The 26,128-nt window shown below is 35.3% G+C and overlaps 1 protein-coding gene across 1 annotated transcript in view; it reads left to right on the top strand.

The window, feature by feature from the left end:
* Nucleotides 1–110: 110 nt before the first annotated feature.
* Nucleotides 111–26,128, top strand: part of FBXO8 (F-box protein 8) — a 51,481-nt gene continuing 25,463 nt past the window's right edge. The window contains exons 1-3 of the mRNA XM_045462775.1: nt 111–220; nt 19,812–20,148; nt 23,221–23,347. Of these exons, the coding sequence (XP_045318731.1) occupies nt 19,820–20,148; nt 23,221–23,347 (456 nt within the window). The 5' untranslated portion in view covers nt 111–220; nt 19,812–19,819. The remainder of the gene's footprint in view (nt 221–19,811; nt 20,149–23,220; nt 23,348–26,128) is intronic.

Raw genomic sequence — 26,128 nt, forward strand, 5'->3', positions numbered from 1 at the left:
GCTGCTACAGCTTGAGGCGAGCTGAGTCCAGAGGAATCCTGTGCTGCCTCTCATCTCCTCACTGCTGTCACCACTATCGGCGTGAACAAGTGAAGTTTGAACCGGCTTCTCCATGGCCCGGGCACCGGTTCCCGGCTGAGCCATTTTCTTTGTGACTAAAAAAAGCCCCCGCCCAGAGACCGATTCGTCGCGGCGGCGGTGGGGATCGCAGGTCGTTCAGGTACAAGCATCAGCCTAGATATGTCAGAGCTCTTGCCTCTCTTCTTTGCATACCCTTACTTTTCTTCTCGGAAATAGACAACGGGTGCCTTGCCAGTTGGCAGAAACTTGCCAACCAGCGAGACTTTGGGACCAATAGCTGTGCAGAGTATTTAGAGTGACAGCTGTGATGGCTTATTAAAATGTGGAATCTGTATCAGGAGGCGGGAGTAGGTGTGTTCCTTGTGTTTCTAGGCCACTGGAGTGTAGGTGAACTTGGGACCCCAGGTGATGACCGGCCTCGTTATGAAATAAAGGCAAGAAATGGCAAGGAATCCTCTTTCTAGCCCAAGTGTTGCTTTTCAAACAGTGGTTTCTTGAAGCATAGGTACCATTTTCGGTTCTTTACTTACTTTTCAGTAATAAGAATGCAAACACTTTTTAGTTAAGGTTATGATGGATTTGCCAGTTGCTGCAGCAGTCAAACTTGTATTATAAATCTGGCATATTTTTAATCTATCTCTTGTTCGTGACTGGGGTCTACTCACTTACGGTGAGCGTTCCAATGAAATATTATTAGGTGAAAATACATAAATTAATTCCAATCCTCAATGAAGTTTTTTGTTCTTATTTTTAGGATCTGTATGTATTAGTAATTTAATAACTGAGTCTACTTATTTTTTAAAAATTGAATTTTTATTTTCTTGGATCCTAGATGTTTGTCTCCAATACAATATATCATGATCTTTATTACTGCAAAGCGAAGCTAATTTATGTTTTTCATTTGAGCTTTCCTTTTAATATTTGGAGTTTGGCAACCGTATTTACGAGATAGGAGGTTTTTAAACCCCCCAAGAAAATGGTTTACAAAAGTGAGCAGATCTGAGAATGAAGAAAAAAATTTATTCTGTTTTTCAAGTTGAGTAAGAAACTTGCCATTTTTATTCACTTTAACTTGATATTTTGTCTGATGAGATACTGTATTAGTTATCCATTGCTGAGTGACACATTACTCAAATTCAGCAGCTTAAAACCACAAACATTGATTATCTCACAGTTTTTGTGGGTCAGAAACTTGGTTACAGCTTGGTGGAGAGCCTCTGACTCAAGGTCTTTCAGGAGTTTGTAGTCAGGCTATAGGTGGGGACTGGTCTGATCTGAAAGCTTCTCTCAGGGGTAGAAGGATCCGCTTCCATGCTTCCACGTGCACTCACGTGGTTGTTTACAGACCCAGGTTCTCCACCACATAGAGAGTACAATAGAGAGTACCCAAGACTGTCAGTAGTCTTTTATAACCTAATCTCTGAAGTGGCATTTCATCACCATTGCCACATTGTAATAGAAGTGACTCAGTAAATCCAACCAAAAGTCAATGTAGAGAGGAACATATAAGGGCACCAGTTCCAGGATGCAAGGGTCTTTGGGGGCTATCCTCAAGACTGCCTAACGCAGACAGCCTGGCTGATAACTTTTAAGAGTTAATGGATGGGCGGGGGGCGGGGGGCCTGGGTGGGTCAGTCGGTTAAGCTTCTTCTGACTTTGGCTCAGGTCCTGATCTCGAGGTTTGTGAGTTGGAGCCCCAGGTTAGGCTCCTGGCTGGCTCAGAGCCTGGAGCCTACTTCAGATTCTGTCTCTCACCCTCTCTGCCCCTCTCCTGCTTGTGTTCTGTCTGTCTCTCTCTCAAACGTAAATAAACATTAAAAATGTAAGCGTTGGGGCGCCTGGGTGGCGCAGTCGGTGAAGCGTCCGACTTCAGCCAGGTCACGATCTCGCGGTCCGGGAGTTCGAGCCCCGCGTCAGGCTCTGGGCTGATGGCTCAGAGCCTGGAGCCTGTTTCCGATTCTGTGTCTCCCTCTCTCTCTGCCCCTCCCCCGTTCATGCTCTGTCTCTCTCTGTCCCAAAAATAAATAAACATTGAAAAAAAAAATTAAAAAAAAAAAAGAAAAATGTAAGCGTTAATAGATGGAAATAACTGAGCAAAAATGCATCCAAGTGAAATGCAGTCAGAGAAGGAGAGATGTCAACTTGTAAAGCAATAAATTTGGGCAAGCATTACCTCTCTGAAAAAAGTTGGGCTTTTGTTTGTTTTTTGTCTTTTTGTCCTTCTAATTATCTGAAGAGGGGCCTACTATTTTTCTTGGAAAATTCTGCCTGAGGGACAATGTGTGTGAGAGGAATGTTTGTATTTTTAGGGTCTACATGAGCAGAGCATATCACAGCTGGAGATTGTGTACTCTTTACCCATTACCATCTTATATAGTTGAAACCGTATCAAAATACATGTGAGCAAAGATAGCTCTCAAGGAGGAAAGAAGTTAGGAAAAGCTAGAGGTGTGCTTTTCTGGTATAGAAAGAATGCAAGTCAGTGGCCCTCTTTATGATGGTGGAAGATCAAGTAAGGATGGGAGAGGTGAATCTGAGAATAGAAGTGTACTTTGCAGGTCTGTTTTTCAGCATTATTAGGTGGCAGGTACCTCCTATCAGCATTTCCCGGCTGTGCACCACCAGCACAGATTTTATCAATGAATCGCATAAGCTTAATAGGAATTAAAGGTGCAGGCTTTCAGGGTTTGTTGTGACACTCTGTTGGCTGTGATCTGCTGTAAAAGTGCCTGTGCTCCTTCCAGGTTTGAGAGATGTTGTAAATCCTTACCCGCTCGTAAAGTGTAATTCAGGTTTATCTTCTATACCTGAAGTGTTTCACAGTAGCCTAAATGTGTCAATTCTCAAATTACAAGTTTGGCTTTTAAATTGGGATTCTCTGTCAGGCTAGTATTTCATTTATAGTAGGTTACAGCCAGTTAACTAATGTGATTTGGGGCCCTTAGATATATGCAAAATTTTAAACAGACGCTTGAGAAAATAATACAGTTGAAACATTTCCACCCACAAAATACGCTATAGTAATAACTGCTAAATAAGCTGAAACAGGCATTATAATTTCTTGTATGTGATCAATTTAATAGGGATTTTTTTATGTGTTTACTGTGCTTTTGTACAGGTTAAAAGATAGTCATTTTCCTTACTTCACAGTGTAAAATAAAACCATTGATTCACCAAGACATTATCTTCTTTGATCGCAGTGCATTGAAATTACTGAAACGTCTGGTTTTATAGTTCAGTACTTAACCAAGTTGTGTACAACTGTCTTTTTTCTGTATTTTGATTCAAATTTGGAAACTGAGGCTAATCCCTTGGCTGGCCTGTGATAATGCATCAAGATCATTAATACTGAAGTCCGAAATACATCTAACTCATATTGCTTTTTCATTGAATTACTTAATAATTTTAAAACAACTTTAATGAAATATAGCTACTTCTAGAAATTTCTATTCCTTATTTTTTTTTCCTCATCACTTTGTTTTTCTGACAAATTTATCCACATAGATTCTATAACAAAATTAAAACATCTCGGCTTGAATAATTTACATCGTACTTGTGGCACATACTTTAGTGACAGAGATGAAAAAAGATTTGTGGTTTCAGGTTTAGGCATTAGGTTTAGGGAGTTTAGCTCTGTGTTCATGTGTTTGTCAGGAATAGATTCCATAAGATTTCATAAGCTCGTTGAATGAAGAAACAAGATTTTAGTTAGTGAGCCGTATTAGGAGAATCCCTATCTGCCCATACTGAGTAGTGATTTGTAGAAGTCATGAACACAGGGGAAAAGAATGGAAAGAACAGATGCTTAGACACACACACTCTCTATCACCTCGTCATTTTATTTTATTTTTTAGGATTTTTTTCTCACTGTCAGAGAAAAAAATTTTTTTCTCATCTCTATGTCTCAGAATCATAGAATTTTATAGCTAAAAGAGACCTTAGGGATCGATCATCAGGTTCAAAACTCTTGTTTTACAGGTGAGGAAACTGAGACCTCGAATTTAAGTGACTTTCCCAATACAGCTAATAAAGAGAAGGAGCCCAAATCAATCTATATTTTCTGTCTGTCTCTTTTCATTACTGGATATTTTCTCACCTCATTTCTGTCTTTCCTTGTATTCTGGCTGCCCTCAATATTTTAATTTCTTGTTTTGTTTGTCTAAAGGCAATTCAGTGAGAATTAGTTTTTGTTTTGTTATTTTAATTCCTCAACTGTCATAGCAATGGACATTTTGGTCCGTGGGCACAGAGCGTGGTGTGCCCCAAGGAGGTGGGTTGAGATATGCTGCTATGGCAGCTGCTGATTTTCAGTGGGCTTGAGTGCGGTTAAGTAAGAACCAGCGTAATTAACAATAATGCTGATGAGGAGTGTAATAATTCTTTTTGCTTAAAAGTTAAAACAGGTGAGGTATGATAAATGTATTTCATTTAAAGGTTAAAATAAAACAGTGGAACATTTCTTACAAAACAAGCCAAAGAAATTAAACAAAGCTAAAATTCTCAGCTTTTTTTTGGTCACATTTAAATGACACATTTTAATTTTTAGATTTGTTTAGATGCCGTTTGGTGGCCCTCATTATAGAATCAAATTAAAGAACTGGAAAAAAGCTTCAGAAACCAAAGTGATATTGTAAATCTTTTTGAATTAAAAAAAAACAACTACAAATGGTATGCCTTTTAGTAACAAAAACTGCTCTTGCAGACCAGATCTTTAAATTTAATGAGTGTGGGTTTTGTTTTTTTTTTTTTTTTTTTTTAATGTGTTTAACGTACCTTGTGACCTCTTAATACTTAGCTATTTCCCTTTTCTTAGAAAGACCTCCTTGTGGACCTACCCTTCTTTCCCTCAATCGTTGCCATTCAGTTTTAGGGATGTGATTTTGGTTATCACATTTTTTTTTTCTTCCCTTTTTTTTCTTTTCTTTTTTTTAAATTTCTCCACCCAGTGTGTTCTGAACTACTTTGGTGGTCTATTCTTTGGGAAGTGGAGAAATAAATGCTGGGCTGCCACTTGGATTCTAAATGTCTTATAGAAAATGTTTTCTCACAGAATTTCTGATGTTCTTATGCCATTGAGTAGTATCACATGATATCATTGAAGGATAAATGATAACATAATCAGAAAACCTAAAATAATCAAATTCTAGTTGTTACTATCTAATTGAAGAATACTGAAAATTTCTAAGAAGATAAAAGTGAATTTCCTCATCTTTAAGTCATAATAAGATTAACATTTTCGGACTAACTTTTCTGGTATACATTTTAAATCTTTATCTGAGATAGGAAATCTCTCATTTCTGAATTCCACTATTCAGATGTTTAGGAATTATTGAAGAAAACTAACTTTCTATAGTGAGTTATTTTAATGAGATTATTTATATGTCAATCATCACAAACCAGTGATTCACAGCGTTTTCTCAGGAAGAAATTTATGGAATTGGTTTGCTTCAAACCAAAGTATTTAAAGAAGTAGGCTTTTTTGATGCCTCCAGACTCATTTCTGTTTTTCCCATCTCCCACCATGTATTTTCTACCTAAATGGTATGTAAGCCATTCTTTATTACGTGGAGTTATCTCCACAGCATGTGGAATGTTTACTGCCATGGAATTACTAAACGTACTAATTCATTTACCTTTTTCTTATAGAACAGTATTTCATTTGATGTTTGTTACATAGGGATGTTTTGATTAAAGCTGCTTAACATTTTACAGATAAGCTGTATATTAGATATAGCAACAGCTATTACTAAAATAAATTCATCTTACTTTTTGTGGAAATACTCTTTTGAAAAGAGAACAAGACATTACAAATACAGTCAGTCAAGAATACTGTCTGTTTTAGAAATGTAGCCATCTACTAGACTAGAAAAGTATTACGGTTCTCATACCCTTTAATAAGTTGGTGACTAATATAGTTGATGATTAATTTATTCTGGCTTCTTGGTGGAAGTGCCATTGTGCTCCGTTTTGACTGAAACTGTATTTCACTTGGTAAAAATGAGAAAATTACATCTAAAATCATGTCAGAAAAGTATTGCTGTTTCTGCAATCTTTGCATTAGAAAAAGGTCAGGATCTACATACTGCTTTACCAATTAAAAGATGCTTTTATGTCATATATATATATATATATATGCATATATATATATATATTTATATATATCTGTCTCATCAATTAAGACTTAAAGCAATCCTGTAAAATAGACAGGAATGATTTCCCGTATTTTATAGGAAACAGAAGCTCACAAACCTTGTTTGAAATATCTAAGGTCATAGGACATATGGCATAATTGGAGCTGTAACTTTAAATTCACTTTCCATTGTAACAGTGTCAAGAAAACTTACACATTTCTCTCAGGCAGACATCATATAGCCTACATTCCTCAATCTCAGCATAATAAAACTAGAAATAAAGTTTAAAACCCAAAGAGGCCTAAACACTTATTTTTTTTAAATAAGCTTTTCCAAATAACCCATCAATACATAATAAAAGTGTGTATTATTATTAATGTCACCATTATTATTTTCTTTTCTTTTTTTTTTTTTTTCTTTTTTTTTTTTCAACGTTTATTTATTTTTGGGACAGAGAGAGACAGAGCATGAACGGGGGAGGGGCAGAGAGAGAGGGAGACACAGAATCGGAAACAGGCTTCAGGCTCTGAGCCATCAGCCCAGAGCCCGACGCGGGGCTCGAACTCACGGACCGCGAGATCGTGACCTGGCTGAAGTTGGACGCTTAACCGACTGCGCCACCCAGGCGCCCCATCACCATTATTATTTTAATAGAAACAAGGATTTTTAAGAATACAAGAGATGTAGGGGCACCTGGGGGGCTCAGTCGGTTGAGCGTCCAACTTCGGCTCAGGTCATGATCTCATGGCTCATGAGTTAGAGCCCCAATGTCAAGCTCTGTACTGACAACTCGGAGCCTGGAGCCTGCTTCAGATTCTGTGTCTACCTCTCTCTCTCTCTCTGCCCCCTCCCACTCACTCTCTCTCAAAAATAAATAAAAATATTTAAATTTTTTTTAAATATAAAAAAAAGAATATAAGAGGTTTAAACAAAACTTACTCTGATTTTTAAAATCATAGTATTTGATACTTATTATTAAAATATTCTTAGTAAATTATCAGTATTTCTATATATTAGAAATAAGCTTATTTGAAGCAATCTGAATTAAGTTTATGTACTTTGATTTTTTTTTTTTAATTTTTTTTTCCACGTTTTTATTTATTTTTGGGACAGAGAGAGACAGAGCATGAACGGGGGAGGGGCAGAGAGAGAGGGAGACACAGAATCGGAAACAGGCTCCAGGCTCTGAGCCATCAGCCCAGAGCCCGACGCGGGGCTCGAACTCACGGACCGTGAGATCGTGACCTGGCTGAAGTCGGATGCTTAACCGACTGCGCCACCCAGGCGCCCCAGTGTACTTTGATTTTTAATAAGTAATTATACCAGTTTTCTCTTTAATATATTTTGCATTTCCATATTTATTAGATCAAAGAGGAGACACACAAATACCAGTTCTTTAGCATTTATACCTTTGCCCAATTATTATTTTTTTATTTTTTTTAATGTTTATTTACTTTTGAGAGAGACAGAGCATGAGCAGGGGGAGGGGCAGAGAGACAGGGAGATATAGAATCCAAAGCAGGCTCCAGGCGCCAAGCTCTCAGAAGCAGAGAGAGCAACACAGGGATCGAACCCACAAACCGCAAGATCATGACCTGAGCCGAAGCAGGACGCTTAACTGACTGGGCCACCCAGGTTCCACTTCCCAATTATGTTCTATCCAATTATTGATGCATCCTATGTAAATAGTCAGAACATAGGATTTATATCTTTCAGGATTTGTATTCCTTGATCATGTCTTCTTTTGACCCATATAGGAAGTTCCATGAAGTCAGAGATGATTCATAGGTTATAGATTTTTAATGATTAGTTGAATTTCCCGAAATTTAACATAGTTACTATTTGTCAAATGACGCTAGACTTGCTGCGTCCTTTGTCATTCTCTTTAGAGCAGGCATTAGAGTTTCTCTCTGATTCTTTTTTTAAACCAGTTTACTGCTTTATCATTCACATATCAAAATTCACCCATTGTAAGTGTACAATTTTACCCTTCCCCTTTTCTGAGGTGATTGTGGATTCACGTGCAGTTGCAGGAAGTATACAGAGAGATCTTTTGTACACCTTGGCAGGTTTCTACGGATGGGGACATTTTGCAAAACTGTAATCTACTATCACAACCCAGACATTGATATGAATACAGTCTGTCAATCTTATTCATATAACCCCAGTTTTATTTTCACTCCCATGTGTAAATAGGTATATGAAATTATTCACAGCTTCGACTATCCAGCACCACAGCCAAGATACTGAACAATTCAAGCACCACAGGGATTCCTCATGCTGCCCTTTTATGGTTAGACCCACTCCCTCCTGGGTAATGGTATATTGAATGTGTCACCATCCGCTTACGTGCCATTTGGTATATCCTCTTTGGCAAAATATCTGTTGCTTCTTTTTAAATTGATTTTTTTTTATTGTTTTGGGAGTTGTTTATGCATTCTAGATAGTGGTCCTTTGTCAGAATGTAGTTTTCAAATATTTTCTCTCAGTCTCTACACAGCTTGTGTTTTCATCTTCTTTACATAGGGCTTCAAAGAGCAAGAGTTCTTGATTATAGAGATATACTTTATCAGTTTTTACTCTTATGGAGTTTTACTCTTATGGATCATCCTTTTGATGTCAAGTATGAGAACTCTGCCTAATCCTAGATCCTTAAGATTTCCTTCTATGAATTTTTCTAAAAGTTTTACAATTGTACACTTTACATTTAAGTCTGTGATCCAATTTGAGTTAATTTTTAAAAGATACGTGAAGTTTAAGTCAAGGTTCATCTAATTCAGTTTTTTATCATTGCATGCCACTCATCCATTTGTTCACTCAAAATATTTACTGAGCACTTTATAGGGATAAGGCACTGTATTTGGTACTGGGTTTATCCATGTAGCCTATTGATTGGAATCAATTCCTCGTCTTAGTACTTAAACTCAGTTCTTACTTTGCATGGTACCATTGTAACTGAAATGTGCATATTAGAGCTTTTCACAGTCCCATGGTCACTGTTAATAGTTAGCACAATGTTGTACAAAGCAAGGACTGCCTATATACAGGCCTACCTTGGAGATATTGAGGGTTTGGCTCTGGACCACAATAAACTGAATACCACAATAAAGCAAATCAAAGGAATTTTTTTTTTGTTTCTCAATGCATATAAAAGTTATGTTTATACTGTACTGTAGTCTATTACAGTGTGCAATAGTATTATGTCTAAAAAATGTGCACACCTTAGCTACAAAATATTTTATTGCTAAAAGACACTAACCATCATGTGAGCTTTCAGTGACTCATATTCACTGATCACAGATCACCACAACAAATACGATAATGAAAAAGTTTGAAGTGTTGCAAGAATTGCTAAAATGTGACACAAAGTGCACAAATGCTGGCGGGGCGGGGGGGCGGGGGTGGAAATGGCGTTGATGCACTTGCTTGATGCAGGTTTGCATCAGTCCTTCAATTTGTAGAAAACTAAGTATCTGCCAAGTGCAGTGAAATAGAGCATGATAAAACAAGGTATGTATACATTTTTAAATATTTATTTCTTTTACTATATATATGATAAATGTGAAAAAAAGCACAGTGTAATAGGTTGTTCCAAAGGTATTGTCTTAACGAACATGTTTGAATAAATATTAGTATTCCGTAATTAAGAAATATGCTTAAAAATATGAATCTCAACAATTGTAACCTTAATTTTAAAGATCTAGTGAATTACCATGCTATTCACAAAGTACTTTAAAATTTAAATTACTGGTGATTGCTGATGTTCTAGAGATCTATAGTAGAAATTTCCTCTTATTAATTGACAGATTTATTTTGTCATGCTACCAGAAGTGACTTTGACATGTTGAATTTTCCTATGGAGTCTTAAAGTTTTCATTTCTAGAAACACTGATGATGATTAAAGATGATGGTAGTGCTTAACTGCCAAAAAGGTATCTCTGTTATCACTGACTGATGACTAAGTACTCGGCCTTAATTGTCAAACTTTGTTTTTATATATAGTGTTTCAATCTAAGCAAAGTTAGAATCTTTTTCTTACTTTATATATTCACCTAGCAAAGGTAAATGGCATCTCTCCCAATTTCTCAGATCCTAAATTAATGAAATTCAGAAGCAGGACTATAACTACTCACTAATAAATCCAAAATAATCAGGTTAATTTGAAATGGAAAAAGCAATGTATGATTATCATTTAAAGAAGTTTGAAAGATGGCCACGAAACTACCTGTTACTCTGAATTAGGTTCTTTAAATGTTATCCCCTGTAAGTCCCATGGGATAAGAATTATCCATTATCTTACTGATGAGGAAACTGAGGACCGCAGTCTATAGGTGAATCAGATTCTGTGTTGGAGTTTTAACCAGATCTGTTTTCTCATCAAAGCCTATGAGAAAAACCGCAGCCGGAAACAACAATGGAGGTAATAAGCAGTAACAGGAAAAAGAGAGGAGAGCCAGCGCCGAAGAAACAGATGGTAGATTGCCTTTGCCATCTGTGGGCTCTAACGGTTCTGGGCATAAGGTTTGGTGGTTGAGAATAAAAGCTTTGGACTCACATAGACCTAAGCTTGAATCCTAAATTTCACATTTGCCAGCTATGAGATCTTGGGCAAAGATGTTTAACCTCTCTGGGTCATAGTTCCTCAGCTACAAAATTAGAATAATAATCTCTACCTGTTGTGGTTGTTGTGAGGATTAAAATGAGGTAACACATAAACACTTTAACAGAGTATTTAGCATAGAGAAAGTACTAAATAAATGTTTTATGGTATAAAAACAATATTATGTTTAATATTTATATTATTGAATATTATCCACATAATGTTATGTACAGAAGGAGAGAACACAGCCATGAATGCCAAGTCTTAAAGATGAACACAAAAAGAGTTAAAAGGGGCGTTTCTTTCTACTTTCTTTCAAACATTTTCTCCATCCTTTAAAATAAAACTTTTTGTCAAAAATGGCACATCCGTTTTGATGTTTTCGTTGACAGGAGTCTCCTACTACTGTTAATCCATAATGCTGGGCATTTATCTCCTGATTAATGGTTTTCAGTCTGTATTACAGTAAACTCTAGAGCAGTAATTTTAAACCGAGTGCATATCAAACCAAGAGTTTTTTTCAAATTCACATGCCTGGATTCCACACCAAATTTCTATTTACGGAGATAGACGTTACTATTTTTCTGAACCATCTGAGACTAGGTTACGTATGAGATGCCTGAAGTGTGTTTCCAAAGAACAATAATATACTGTGACAGAGCCACTGCACAGTTATCAAATTCAGGAACTTTAACAGTGTATGATATTTGATCCAATCTTTAGTCCATGTGTTTAGTCTTTCAGTTATCCGAATAATGTTCCTGAACCGTTCCTCAGCCTTTCTTTGACTTCATAGCATTTTTGAAGGGAAAAGTCCTATCATTTTAGAGATTCCATTTGGTTTCCTCTGATAGTCCTCATGGTTAGCGGCAGTTTATACATACATTTTTGTCAGGAATACTGCACAATTGATTCTGTGTCCTTCTCAGAGTATTGGGGCCAGAGGCACATGATATAATTTGTCTCCTATTGATAAATGTTAATTTGGGTCATTTGGTTATATACTGTCTTCATATTTTTTTTTTTGTAATTTAGGAGTCATATGTGAGGAATCCTGGGAAACACTATAAATATGCCATTCTTTATCAAATTCCAGATACAGCATCCACTCATAATCTTTGCCAGAATTATTTTTCCTATGATGCTTGTGAGATGATTCTTCTAATACCCCTGTATTCCTTTTATCTTTATAACATTTTTCTGTAAAGAAGAGCTTTTTATCTCCTTTATTTATATGTTTATTTATTATCAATGTAAACACATGGATTCTTTTTGTTATGTGATGGATTATAATCCATTAGTGTGCTTATTTTTATTTGGATGCTCAAATTTTCATATGGGTTGGCCAATAGGAGCTTTTTCACATCCACTCCTAATATTTCTTTTGATATTATTCCATTGCATTTGTTTTGTGTTGATTATCTTCTAGCTCACTGGACATTCATAATCTGCATTTAAGAAACACTGCTTTAGGATTTTCTGGGTAGGCCTTGAGGATGTCCCAAGTGGACTGGAAAGGTTAAAGTTGGGAGAAAGATGTACCCTTCTGCCATATTTATACAATGCAGAACTTCAGTGGGTTCCTTCTATAAGCCAACTCTCAAATATGTAATACGTAGAGTTTATGATTTTATTTATTAGATCAAGATTAAAATTAACTTTTAACTCTTGTTGAAGAGTCACTGGGTAAAATAAGGAAAATAAGCCAAGTGGTCATTGTGCAAATGCTTCAGCATTTGAATATGATTCAATGATTAATGATTGAATGTTAGATCTTTGAGACAATAAAAAGTTGATTTGTAGATGTATGCACCTATATAAGGTTGGTGGCCCTTGCTTTGGGATGATTGGTTTGATAGCCATTATGTTGGGCTGCTTCTAAATGTTACAAGGGGAATCTTTTCTCTAGGGTTCAGTTTCTTTAGAAGAAACACTTCTTCATTTAACCCAGATAAGGGAAAGGGGTTGGAGTAGATGCCTAATCATTCAAGACACTTGTTGCATGTGTGTTGAAGGATAGCTTCTGTTGTCTGTTGTTCCATTTTACTTCTTAATAAGATTGTAAAGGGGCTAATTTTTGTCACTATTGTGTAAGGAAGGAAACAGTGACCCAGTGATCCCTTGATTTTTGTTCCTCATTTTACTCTGAATTAATTCCTTACTTATGCTGTGCTTTGGACCCTCAAAAGCCTTTTGAAGATTCTGCAGGATAGATAAGCCTCTGTTTAACCCCATGCACTATTCCATACTATCTTTCTCCTTCCTCTTCATGGCTTCACTAGTAACCACTACTCCTTCCAATGTCATGTTACAGAAATCTGTTCAAATGTTTTGTTCACTCAACAGCCTGTTTTCCTTCTCTTTCAGGTTTTTAAGTTTCTCTTTTTTATTTCCTCTCATTTTAATAGGAAGGAAAAGTGATAAATATATGTATTCATGCTTAAACTTTTAACAAGATGCTAGGAATTGACCATAAAAGATTTTTCCAAAAATGAGTTAGAACATTCTTTCTTTTATCTACTATCCAATTGATATCTCACAAACCATGTTAATGAGATGACACCCTACCATATATATTTATCCTGCTTAAAACCTGTTTCTGAAACCATATTAGCATGCATCAAAATAGTGTTAGAGTTGAGAATACTGAAATCAAGCAATGTAATACCAAAAAAGCTTTTTTTTGGAAGGAAAAGCAACATATATACATAATAACCCTGGATGTAACATGCCTAAAATGTTGTCAGGTAGAGGTGCAACAGATGATTTAGAGGTGATAGTGGCTATTTTCTCTATAAATGGACCTTTGGCTAAGCAAGAAGTTTTATTCATGCTTATTGCTCAATATTTATCAAAGACTATTTTTGAAAAATGCCGGAATCTTCCTAAAGTAATGTTAATTTCCATTTATTTTATTCCAACTACTGTGCCACGGTAGCATAGGACTTTAGGAACACAAAGTTAAATTTGAAGTGTAAGATAATAAACAAAAATAGGAAATTCTTATGCATGCAATTAAATTAATAAAATGGTTGACTCTTTCAGGTAATGTGACATATTTATCCACAGTACCACTGAGTGTTCAAAGCGGCTCAGGTTGGTTACCCATCCCATAACCAGTAGTGCCAGGCTTCTGAGTTTTCTGTCCACCTGAGACATTTGCATGTACATGAACTCATGTACATGAGTACATCTGGAAATAGTGGAGAATTGAACATAAATCTTTGGCCCTTACATGAAAACTGTATGTAATAGCTCTGAGATGTAAGGAGCATTACTTGACCACTGTATTAAAATAATCAAGATTAATTAAATTGATAGCGATGTTTGCATAATTTCAGGAAAAATGAGATTCTTGAATAATATCCATTTGCATGTTTGGCCATGGCTTCATTTGAGAGTCTTCATCCAATTTAAAAAGGAGTTCTGGGATTTATTTTATTTTGCATTGACCATTTTCTGTAAAAGGTAAATTCACACTTACTAAATAGTATCTAAATCTCTGCTTTTAAGTGTCAATTTTATTATCATTCTGAAAAATAAGACACTATAGCATCCGATTTACCTTGATTTTTTCTCCTATAATTTTTTCTCTTTTCTAAAAGGAAGAACTTCAATTTTGAAATCTTGTATGGAATTTTTATCAGTATAATTTCTCCTGTAACCTATATAATTATGGCATTTTTATTTCCATCAGATGGTAAATAATGAAGCACTGTTTCTACCTTTGGAGACCAAGAGAAAATATCTTTGGTTTCATTTTGAAGGTCCTTAGAAAAAATCTTCTAAGTCTCCTGAACATGATAAACTTTAAAGAAAATAAATTCAAATCTGGAGGAAAAGGCATGGGACCTCTTCAACAGTATTACAGTCAATTCCCTAACTTGCAGATTTTGTATTTGTGATTTCTCCTACTCGCTAAAATTTATTTTTTGATCCCCCAAATCAGGACTCCTGGCACTGTCACAGTCATTCTCAGACAGGTACAGGCCTGTAGAAAATTTGCATCTGTGAGGTGCTGTTCCCAGCTAAGGTTAAATTAAGGCAATGCTCTGCTTTCTTATTGTAGCTCTGATATTATAAACAAGTGTCCTTATTGTGATCTGTATAGTGGCACATTTGTACGTTTTTGTCCTTTTGTGTTGATTATTTCACTGTTGAAAATGCCCTCCATGATTGCTACTCACGTGCTGGGTAGTGTTCCTAACTGTAAAAAGGCTGTGATGGTGCTTTATAGAGAAAATGCCTGTGTTAGATGAGCTCTGATCAGGTTTGGTGAATTCAATCTTAGTGAATCAACAATGTATATTAAACAAGGTGTCTTTAAACAGAAACATGCATAAAGCAAGATTATGTATTCATCAGTTGGCAAAAATGCAGCCAGAGGCTGTAGTAACCTAACGGCATATATCTGCTAGGAACAATGGTTTAGTATTTGCTAATTCACTGTATGCAGTGACTTTATCCCACCAAACTACCACAAATTACAAGAATTGACCATATTTCTTTTATTTGTGCATAGAATAGACTAACTAGGCTCTTAAGAGTACTGTTTCCTAGGAGTAAGTATCTATATTTCTCAACCTGTTTTGAGAGAATAAAATTATCAGCAGTGATTTCATCACAAAATCTATATTTATACCCAAACTATTTATTTCAAATACACAGACTTCTTTGGTGGTTTTTTTTTTTTTTTTTCAATTTTAAACTCTTTGTATATTCAGTGATTCCACTGTGCAGCTTGATGTTTTTTAGACTGAATTGGCACAAATGACAGAGTATTATATCTTTTATGATGCTGTTTTTAAATTGTGAAAATCTTTATACTAACATTTATGAAAACTTTAAGACAAATCTGAATATTTTGTACTTTGAAGTCAGTCCAGATAACTATTTTCAGGAATTTGACATCATGTAAGACCCCAGCGTGAAACTGTCATATTTTATATCTCTTTTAGCACCAAATGTTGACAGATTACTGGTAATAACACAAGGACCTGTTTCAGGCCTTGTTAGTGGCACTATCATAAGGCATGCCGAGGTTTGAAATTGTTTAGTGGACACAACACAGTCTTCTTTGTTTTTCAGGTTTGGGTTTACTTGGTTGGTTGGTTGGTTGGTTTGGTCATCAGTATAAACAACTGCATTTATGAGGGAAAGAATAACCATGGCCGAAATATGAAGTAACTAAAAGAGATGAAGAATAGTGTGCATCAGCATGAACAAATGAGTTTATTAAGCAGGCATAACATCTGGACAACTGAAGTGCCATTAAATAAGTTTTGCCAAAGTGCTCATCAATTTCACTGTATGAAAATCTTTTCACAACAAACTGATAGCTGATATTTTCTTGATTATTAGCTGTGGAATGAACTTTATAAGCATTATCTCATTCAATACAATGATCTTTTGAACTATAGATATTACTATTATGTAATATGCAAATGATCACATACATATAAAGAAGCTAAAGCTTAGAATAGTCAAGTATATTCCCCCAAGGTCCTCTGTAAGTAATAACTAGTGGAGTCCAGATTTTAAACTCAGGTCTGTTCAGTTTCAGAGTCCACAACATTGTGTTCCCTCCATGACTCAGTGCACAGCTTCTGCAATGGATATCATGTTGTTTTGAGAGTTTTAGCACTTTTCTGACAGTCCACCCACATTCCACATCTCTGTTATCCTAAGGAAGATGGGGAATGGGCATGGAACTCTATAAACACCCTTTCCTTTCTCCAAAGCATAAATTTATGATATGAATCTTCCCCAAGTGGTTTATCGTTTTATGTTCTTTCCCAGTATCAAGAACTGCCCCTAAAAGAAAGGGACATTCCAAGAGGGCAATTTGTGGCATTATTCAGTAGGAGAATAGAAAATGCAGTTTCCTTTGTCTGAATTATGCTTATATGAGCCTCAAATTTCCACCCCCAACCCAAGAGCCAGCTGCTAGCTTTACCTCTTTCTACCTGCCGGCTGCTTTCTGAATCACATTATCCAGTGCTCAATTTAAGCGATCCCCATTAAAGTCCAGAGCCTAGGGAAATCACCCTGATTCTGTGTTCCCTAGCAACATCCCAGAGACTAACAACAGCTGCTTAACAGCTGCTTAACCAGAAAGATGCTGTAGGGAAAATACACAGAAATTGGTATTAAATGCCTTAAATCTTGAGATTTCAAACATTGTAGTTACCATGTTGTATTATTTATGTTTAGTGGTACAAAAGCAAAAGAGAAAAATAAATGTAAGTAATCATCAAAAAGGATAAGATATGCTAAATGACCTTGGCAGGCAACATGATTTTAGATATTTTCTTGCTAAGATAAACAGAAATAGCCATGATGGAAATAAAATACCTTTCTTTACGATTTTGAATCATTTTGAAACATTTGAACATTTTGAAATGTTATGGTTGTCAAAATTAAGTTATGCTTACGTTGTTGTATGGCATGGTGTACTTAAACATTAACCAAAATTAAAATTCCTTACAAATTTTGTTGGTATTCTTTATTTTTCTGTGTTAATCATATTTATTCTCTGTAGTTTGCCTTTTCCAGAATGTCAAATTATTGGAATCGTACATTATGTAGCCTTTTCAGATCATTTTCTTCCATTTAGTGATATGCATTTAAGTTTCCTCCCTGTCTTTTTATGGCTTCATAGTTCATTTCTTTTAGTCCTAAACATTTCAGTGTATGGATGTACCACAGTTTATGCACTCACCTTGGTTGCTTACAAGTTTTGATAATTATGAGTACAGATGTTATAGACATTTGTGTGAAGGTTTTTATGTGTACATAAATTTTCAACATATTTGGGTGAATACCAAGGATCACAAATGCTGGGTCATATGGTAAAAGCATGTTTTGTAAGAAACTGCCAAAGTGACTGTCCCATTTTGCATTCCCACATCTTTGCCTGCATTTGGTGTTGTCAGTGTTTTGGATTTCAAGTATTCTAATATGTATGGTATTTACTATCTCATTGTTTTGGTTTGAGATTGTAGAATAACATGTGGAGTGTCTTTTTATATGCTTATTTGCTATCTATATATCTTTTTTTTGGTGAGGTATCTGTTGAGATTTTTTGCAAATTTTTACATGGGCTGTTTTCTTATTGTTGACTTTAAAGTTCTTTGTATACCAGTACTTTGTTAGATAACTGTTTTGTAAATATTTTCTGCAGCTCTGGAGCTTGTCTGTTCAATCTCTTAAGAGCCTATATAAAAAATACAAATTTGGGGTGCGTGGATGACTCGGTTGGGTGTCCGACTTCGGCTCAGGTCATGGTCTTGCGGTTTGTGGGTTCAAGCCCCGCGTCGGGCTCTGTGCTGATGGCGGAGCCTGGAGCCTGCTTTGGACTCTGTGTCTCCTTCTCTCTCTGCCCCTCCCCAACCTGTGCTCTGTCTCTCTATGTCTCTCAAAAAATAAGTAAATGTAAAAAAAAAAAAAAAATTTAAAAAAATACAAATTTAATTATTATATTCTAATCACCAACCGTTATTGTCGTATGTGTTATGGGGATAAAAGATTATTTTTTGTGGTTTCTTTGTAAATAAATCTCCCACGTTTGAAAATTATTAATATGTTCCTTCTCTTTGTACCCCTCATTCCTTTATACCTTAAGCTGTTGGGGTTGCAAGCAGTCAACTGTAAGGAGGAAGAGTGAAAAATTATCCTGTACTATTTTTCTGTTTTGATCAATGAGTAACCTATTACAGTGTCCATTATCTAAACAATAGCCAATAACTCAGTAAACATAAATGTGGATCATGCCTCTTTAAATCCTGAAAAAATATCTTTGACATTCTTTGAAATTCTATTCAATTTTCAAATTCCTAAGAATTTTCAAAATTTCTATTCACCCATGGTGTTTTTCTTTCTTTCTTTTTTTGTTAATTCTCATTGTAAACAGCTCATTAAAACTATTTTAAGGTTACATGATGCTATGAAAGTTACTTTAATGACTTTATATGAAAAATAGTTTTTTCTCCCAATTTTTAAATTGCATGCACATACATATATATCAGCAGTCAACTTGGGTTTGTAAAACAAGAATATTTTGGAAAAGAGATCATGGAATATCTGTGTTAGTTAAAAGCTCTTCCTGATTTCATTTTTCTCAATAAACTTATTAGCCTGGGAGAAGTTACTTATTTTAAAGCCAAGATCAAATAGGAAGCCTAGGCCAGTAGTTTCCTAATATTTGTATAGCGGCAGTCCAATATTTCTAACAAATAAATGTAGAGCCGTTCTGGTTTGGAGGTCAAGTGAAGGTAGAGGAGGCCCGGGGCACATCTTCTTCTTCTCCTACCTTTTTCCAGGTGCCTCTGAGGAATCCATGGGTCTGTCTGGAGAAGAACTGGAAAATCAGTTTAAATTCTGATTTTTATTTAAAGAAACAACAAAACCAAATAGTCATTACTAAGCTATTTATCACGGAGTTCTAGGTGTCTAATTTATAAGGTTTCTGAATTAGACTTCAGGGCCTATGTTACATTTTATTACAGTCTACAACTTAAGTGTAGACTGGCAAGAATTAAAAGAAAAGCCTGTTTCACAGCTGTTATGCATCTGGGAGTTTGGTTAAAAGGGGCTAGCTTAGCTTAGCCCGAGTTGTGATAAAAAGCAGGGTCTAGAGGCCTTTTAACTAAAGTCCTGTGCTCTGATCAGAGCTGCATTTAATACTGGCCCATAAGTCCACATAATTATAATTTGTAAGAGTCTTTAGGACATCAGTAACTTTTAAATCTCACCATGTGAAAAATGATTATGTCACCTGTGGACTTTAAAAGCAGCTAGCAAACTGGGATAAAGGTGATTTGATATCAAATCAAATATTTCTGCAACTTTCTCTGTCGAAGTTTTGTACTCAGGAGGTTCCAGCTCTTCTTTGTAATCTACTATTCCTTTTAACATGCGTTAATGAGGAAGGTTAATTCTGGTAAATTAGTGCTTCGGGTCAGAGTTAACCTTCTTAATACATTCTGGCTTTCTCCCAGGCTTGCAGATGGGTCAGGGGCTGTGGAGAGTGGCCAGAAACCAGCAGCTACAGCACGAAGGTTACAGTGAGCAAGGCTACCTCAGCAGAGAGCAGAGCAGGAGGATGGCTGCCAGCAGCATTTCTAACACCAGTCATCGGAAACAGGTCCAAGGAGGCATCGATATATATCACCTCTTGAAGGCACGGAAATCTAAAGAACAGGAAGGATTCATTAATTTGGAAATGTTGCCCCCCGAGCTAAGCTTTACCATCTTGTCCTACCTGAATGCGACTGACCTCTGCTTAGCTTCATGTGTTTGGCAGGACCTTGCAAATGATGAACTTCTCTGGCAAGGGTGAGTTCAACCTGACACATTTGATTCAGGCATCTCTAAACACGACCGTGCTCGCATGTTCTCTTTGCAATGGATGTATATGCATTATGAAGTATTTCTTTTAAACCTGGTTTGTAGTTTGGCCCTTTATTACAATCTGGAAAGACATGGAGTTATCATCACAGTCAGGTTTGGTAGTGGGAAAAGGACAGTTTAAAAGAAAATTTTACAGCGAGAAGTAACCAGTCAGGAGGTGGCAGTTACCGTAAATCAGAAATGACCAGTTTAATCTAAAAATACAAGCTGTTGGGGTGCCCGACTGGCTCAGTCAGTAGCGCATGCCCCGCGTCGGGCTCTGTGCTGACAGCTGGGAGCCTGGAGCCTGCTTCAGAATCTGTGTCTCCCTCTCTCTGCCCCTCCCCTGCTCATGCTCTGTCTCTCTCACTTTCAAAAAGAAACACAAAAAAATTTCTTTTAAAGAAAAAAAACCCCATGGGTAAATAGAAATTTTGAAAATCTCGGGGTTGTAAGTGGATGTAGATTGCCTTAAAAATTAAAAAATCTAAAACTTACAAATTAAGTGAGAATTTATAATCCAAAATTTAGAGTGTTTACGTCCCTGGTATAGTTTGTGCTTCCCGTATGAAGATTGTGTGTTTACTTATTTACGTATTTCCTCTATCATAGGTGCTCGTTAACATGAACTTCAAATGTTTCATCTACTTTTTATTTTTTCTAACCAATATTTCATCAATGAAGTAGTCAGATAGTAGAAGGCAAGGAGATAATCTCCTTGCTGAAGTGAGGGTAGATGATAGAAATTATAGCAGTGATTATATCAGTTTAAATTTAACCTATAAATTTAAGAATGTTTGGAGTAGAATCTGTTTTATGGAACTGACATTACTCCTTACATAGCATCTTATACTTGGGTGTGAAAATGTTACCAAACCTAAAAGAATCATTGGCTATTGAGCTTTCTAGCATTCTTTACTAAGGTTCATTTAAGTCTCATTCTTTTCTTTTTTTCTTTTTTTAAGTCTCACTTTTTAATGGGACTTTAATTATGTAAAACATATCTGAAAGCAAAGGTCTTTTTGTGACTATAAATAATTTCTAAATGAAAACGAAAATCTAATGAGAGAATTAATAAATTATCCAAATAGTCAAACTTTAATAAAATGGCATTACCAACAATGGCATTTCTAATTGAGGCTTTCTCATGCTACAAAATTACAGTATTATATCATTTCTCAGCCTCTACATAGATAAAAATCATCAGCATCATCTTATTCTCTCATCGTCGTGTTATAGTTTAGGTACTGTGGACGTAAGAGGAAATTCTATTAATTCGTAGTGTTTAAATTATAGTTATTAATTCCCTAACTGGCAAAAGAACAAATAAAAATACTTTAAAACTGGCTCATTATTTATTTAAAATTTCTTTTCTGCATTTTAGTATTCCTAGCAAGCTTAATTTGTAATTCTGTATATGAACTTTGAAAAAAAAAAAAAAGCTTATTTCTAAGCTGATCTGAATTCAATCAGAATGTGTTCTTCATCTGGGATTTAAATCTGGTGTTCTTTTCTGGAAGAAGTGCTTCCTTTATTCTTACCACATTGTTATGCCTGTTTTTATGACACTTGGATTTTTGTTTCTTAGTGATAAATTGCTTCAATTTTAAATTAAAGGCTACCTTAATTTTATTTTAACTTTGGATGTGTGGAATACTTAATATTGAAAGGTTCTGTTACATAGATAGCTCAGTAATAAAGGTCAAAAGCTAGAGGATTAAAGAAGCTGCTAAAATATTGATAATCTTCTGAAGTTCCTAAATTCACTATTTTAGAATCAGTGACTACGTTTGGTTGCTAAAAATAATGCAAGGATATAAATGACCTATTAAGAAGTTATTCTCATATTAAATTGCATATTTTACCCACTATCCTCACAATTTTGATGTTACAGGTTGAAACAGTAACTTTTTCTTTTTAACTTGTACATTATATGTGTGTGACAAGAAGTTTGAGCCAAAAATCAATTGAATGTCAGAAAATGAAAGTATTTTAATGTCTGTTACTAAAAGTAGGTGTTTTTGAGCACACAAAATCCGATAATTTTGAGATAGTCATTAAAAGTGCACTAAAATAGAATTTCTGTATTCTGTGTGTCTCTAGAGTAATGCATTTAGATTTCATGATCTATGGCATATATCCAGAATGTCTGGGCATTGTAATTATATAAAACTTTAGCTTTAAAATAACCAGTAGCTAATCTTTGCACAGAGTTGGACACAACTATCCCAGTCCTCAAAAATAGTGTGTTTTGAGATGAACTATTTGCATTTTAGGTTTCAGAGAATTTTTAAACAATCATGTGTTATTGTGATAGTAAAGAAACAGTATTTTGAAGCAGGATCTTAAGCAGCTAAGCTTAATGACACACACAACTATGTCTGTTCTGAAGCTATAGCATTATAATTTCTATGTTTAGTTTGCCTGCTATCACTATATGTATTGTTAAAAAAAAAAAAAAAAAAAAGGTTCTCTCCCTACCTAGCAATCTTTACCCCCACACAATTTTACTTTGTAACGGAGACATAGCAACTTAATCCTGTTTAGTTGTTTTGATTAAGATTGCTAACTCTGGAGTAAAACTCCTTGGATTCAAATCAATTTTTTAATCTATTACTGTGTCTGTGTTTCTTTATCTTTAAAACCAGCATCATAGCATTGTTGTAAAGATTAAGCAAGTTAATACTATTTCAATGTTTTAAATAGTGCCTGGCATCTACTAAGCACTCTGTAAATGTTATAAATAAATATCTGTCATTGCTATTATTAGCAATAGGTTATATTTAACTTCAGATAAAACTCATGAATATTAATCTTTATAACTCAGAATCTTTATCAGAATCGCCACATTGAAGGCATTTGTCAATCATACTCTATAGGCAGACAAACAAGTTACAGAAGTTAACATTTTCAACATTAGAGCTATAAATTACAATTTTATTGTATGTTACTTTTATAGCGTGTATATACATATTTAACTTGTATAGTAATGTTTTCTCATCTGATTTCATCTTATAGGTTGTGTAAATCCACATGGGGTCACTGTTCCATATATAATAAGAACCCACCTCTAGGATTTTCTTTCAGAAAATTGTATATGCAGTTGGATGAAGGCAGCCTCACCTTTAATGCCAACCCAGAGGAGGTAAGTGGAGAACTTGAATATTTATAATAGTTGAACTTGATTACCACCTTGTCTCAGCTTTGCTGCAATATAATATAATACACTTGCAAGTAAAGTAACAGGTCGTTGAATGTTCGAAACTATTTAATTACCTCTTATTGTAATATATTAGAATGATCAAAATGTGAAAACAATGCTTTCACTGATTTTTTCCCCTACTTTCATTTTACTGTCATCCTAGAAAATTTCAAATTCTCAGAAATTTTTTTTTTCTCAGAAATGTTTAAACGTCTATTAGACTTATTCTTAGAAATATAATGGAGGGGCTCCTAGGCCGCTCAGTTGGTTAAGCATCTGACTCTTGATTTCGGCTCAGGTCATCATCTCAACAGTTGTGAGATCGAGCTCCGTGTTGGGCTCTGTACTGACAGTGCAAAGCCTGCTTGGGATTCTCTCTCTCTCCGTCTGTCTCTGCCTCTCCCCATGTTGGCACTCTCCCTCTTTCTCTCAAAATAAATAAACATTAAAAAAAAAAGAAATATAATGGAAATTACACAGCACTCAGAACTACTGCTTCTAGGTGACTTATTTTCTGTGGAATAAAATAAGTGGCAGTGATATTATTTTAAATTTTCAAAAACCAACTTTTTTTCATCTCTTATAGGGGTATTAAGAACTATTTAAATCATGTAGCCAAATACTTTTTATACACTTAAAAAAAATTTTTTTTTTAAGTTTATTTATTTTGAGAGAAGCAGAGACAGCACAAGTGGAGGAGGGCCAGAGAGAGAGGAAATGAGAGAGAATCCCAAGCAGGTGTCATGCTGCCAGTGCAGAGGCTGACACAGGACTCGAACCCATGACACCATGATAACATGACCTGACCTGAATCCGAGTCAGACGCTTAACCAACTGAGCTGCCCAGGTGCCCCACAGCAAAATATTTTTAAAAATATCTTAACTTTTGCTATGTTAGAATTAGAAAAATGTTTCTCCCCCATGCACACTATTTTAATATTGGACAAAAATACTGATTTTATAAATGTGCTTATCATAATACAAATGACATGTTTTTAAAGTTTATTTTGAGAGAGAGAAAGAGAGCAGGGGAGGGGCTGAGAGAGGAGGGGATAGAGAATACCAAGCAGGCTCCGCGCTGTAAGTGCAGAGCCCGACATAGAACTCAATCTCATGAACCAAACTGTGAGATCATGACCTGAAGCAAAATCAAGAATGGGATGCTCAACCGACCAAGCCACTCAGGTGCCCCAATGCAAATGACATTTTTAATATTAAATTGATTTTCACTTATTACAAACGATTTCTTAAATTTTTCTTGTACACAAGTAAAAAATATAACACCATACATACATTATCAGTTATGTCTTAGCACCACAAATATAACAAAACATATGTATTATAAAGCCTGATATAAATATTTAAATTAAGAAATTTGTTCTCACTACTGTTTGTTTCGACTTTCAGTGAATAGAGGACTCTTAATTTAGAAGGCAAATGAATGGATAAACTAAACTATCATAAATTTAGGTTTTGTAACTTGGCCCTTAATTGCAATTTTGTTCTGATGCATTTTATCATAAAATACATGTTTTTACTTTATTTTTGGTCGAATCCAAGTTCTCTTGCATCTAAATGTATAGCAATAGTAAGCCTGTCACTTTTTGATCGTGCTCTATGGCATAGCTACTGTGTACGAGAGATTCTTCCATACTGACATGTTTGAAGAATGTCATAGTTTCAGAGACTTCATTATTCTTGTTTGTTCAAATTAGACATTACTTGTAGCTAACTAAAATCGTTCTTATGATGCACTTTATAATAAGATACACATTTTGCATTAATCTCTTAAGTTTAATCGAATGATGATTGCTGGAGAACTGAGGCAGAATAGTACATAAGGATGACGAAAGGCAGCTAACACCAGCGCCAACCTTTTATGTCCAATTTATCAAGGCATTCTGGTTCCTGTCATGAATTATGCTGATAATGAGTAAAACTGTCATCTCCAATTCATATCACTTGCAAATGTTACATTCTAAGGGAAATATAACTTGGTAAGTACTGAGTTTTAGATTTACAAAGTCAGAAAAGTTGGATGTAACTCTTGATGTTGATTATGGTAAGTAGTCATGCCTTGCTAAAGGAGTATCAATTTTTAAAACAAATTATAAACCATCATTTTTATGCAAAGATTAAACCATAGATAGGCCCTCATATAGTAGAATATGATACCGATAGTTTTAAATATCTAAATTGGAAAAGCTAGATGTCAAAATATGTTTCCATCTTTGCAGCTACATATATCAGACTACAGAGTTCTTGTTACACCTCCTCTACTGTGTTTGGAGGGGTGGGCAGAGAAAATAGGGTAAAATTAAAAGACCTCTTTTTATCTCACAAAACTTAAAAAAATTTTTTTTAAGTCGAATGTTTACTAAGAGAGGGGATTGAAGTTATTAGGTAAAATAAGATTTTAGATCTTCAGATTTTACTTATCCATCCTACCTTCCATTATTATTGAGAGTTGGCTGTATTTTCTTTTTCTTCATTCCCTTGCCTGATATCCTGGAGCATTCCAGAAGTATTGAATTCACTATTCTGAAAGGGGCACATAGTGCCAGGAGGCATAGAGCTGAACCTTTCAGAGTGACTCATGGTTCCAGAATTCTGACTCTATGCTTTTATGAACATCAGTAACTTAGCATGTGTTGCCTGATAGCAAAATAGAATCCCATCTTTATCAGAATGCACCCAGGTTGTAAATAGACAAAGAAGGACATT

Source organism: Leopardus geoffroyi, chromosome B1 (genome assembly GCF_018350155.1).
Source record: "Leopardus geoffroyi isolate Oge1 chromosome B1, O.geoffroyi_Oge1_pat1.0, whole genome shotgun sequence".
Classification (NCBI taxonomy): Eukaryota; Metazoa; Chordata; class Mammalia; order Carnivora; family Felidae; genus Leopardus; species Leopardus geoffroyi.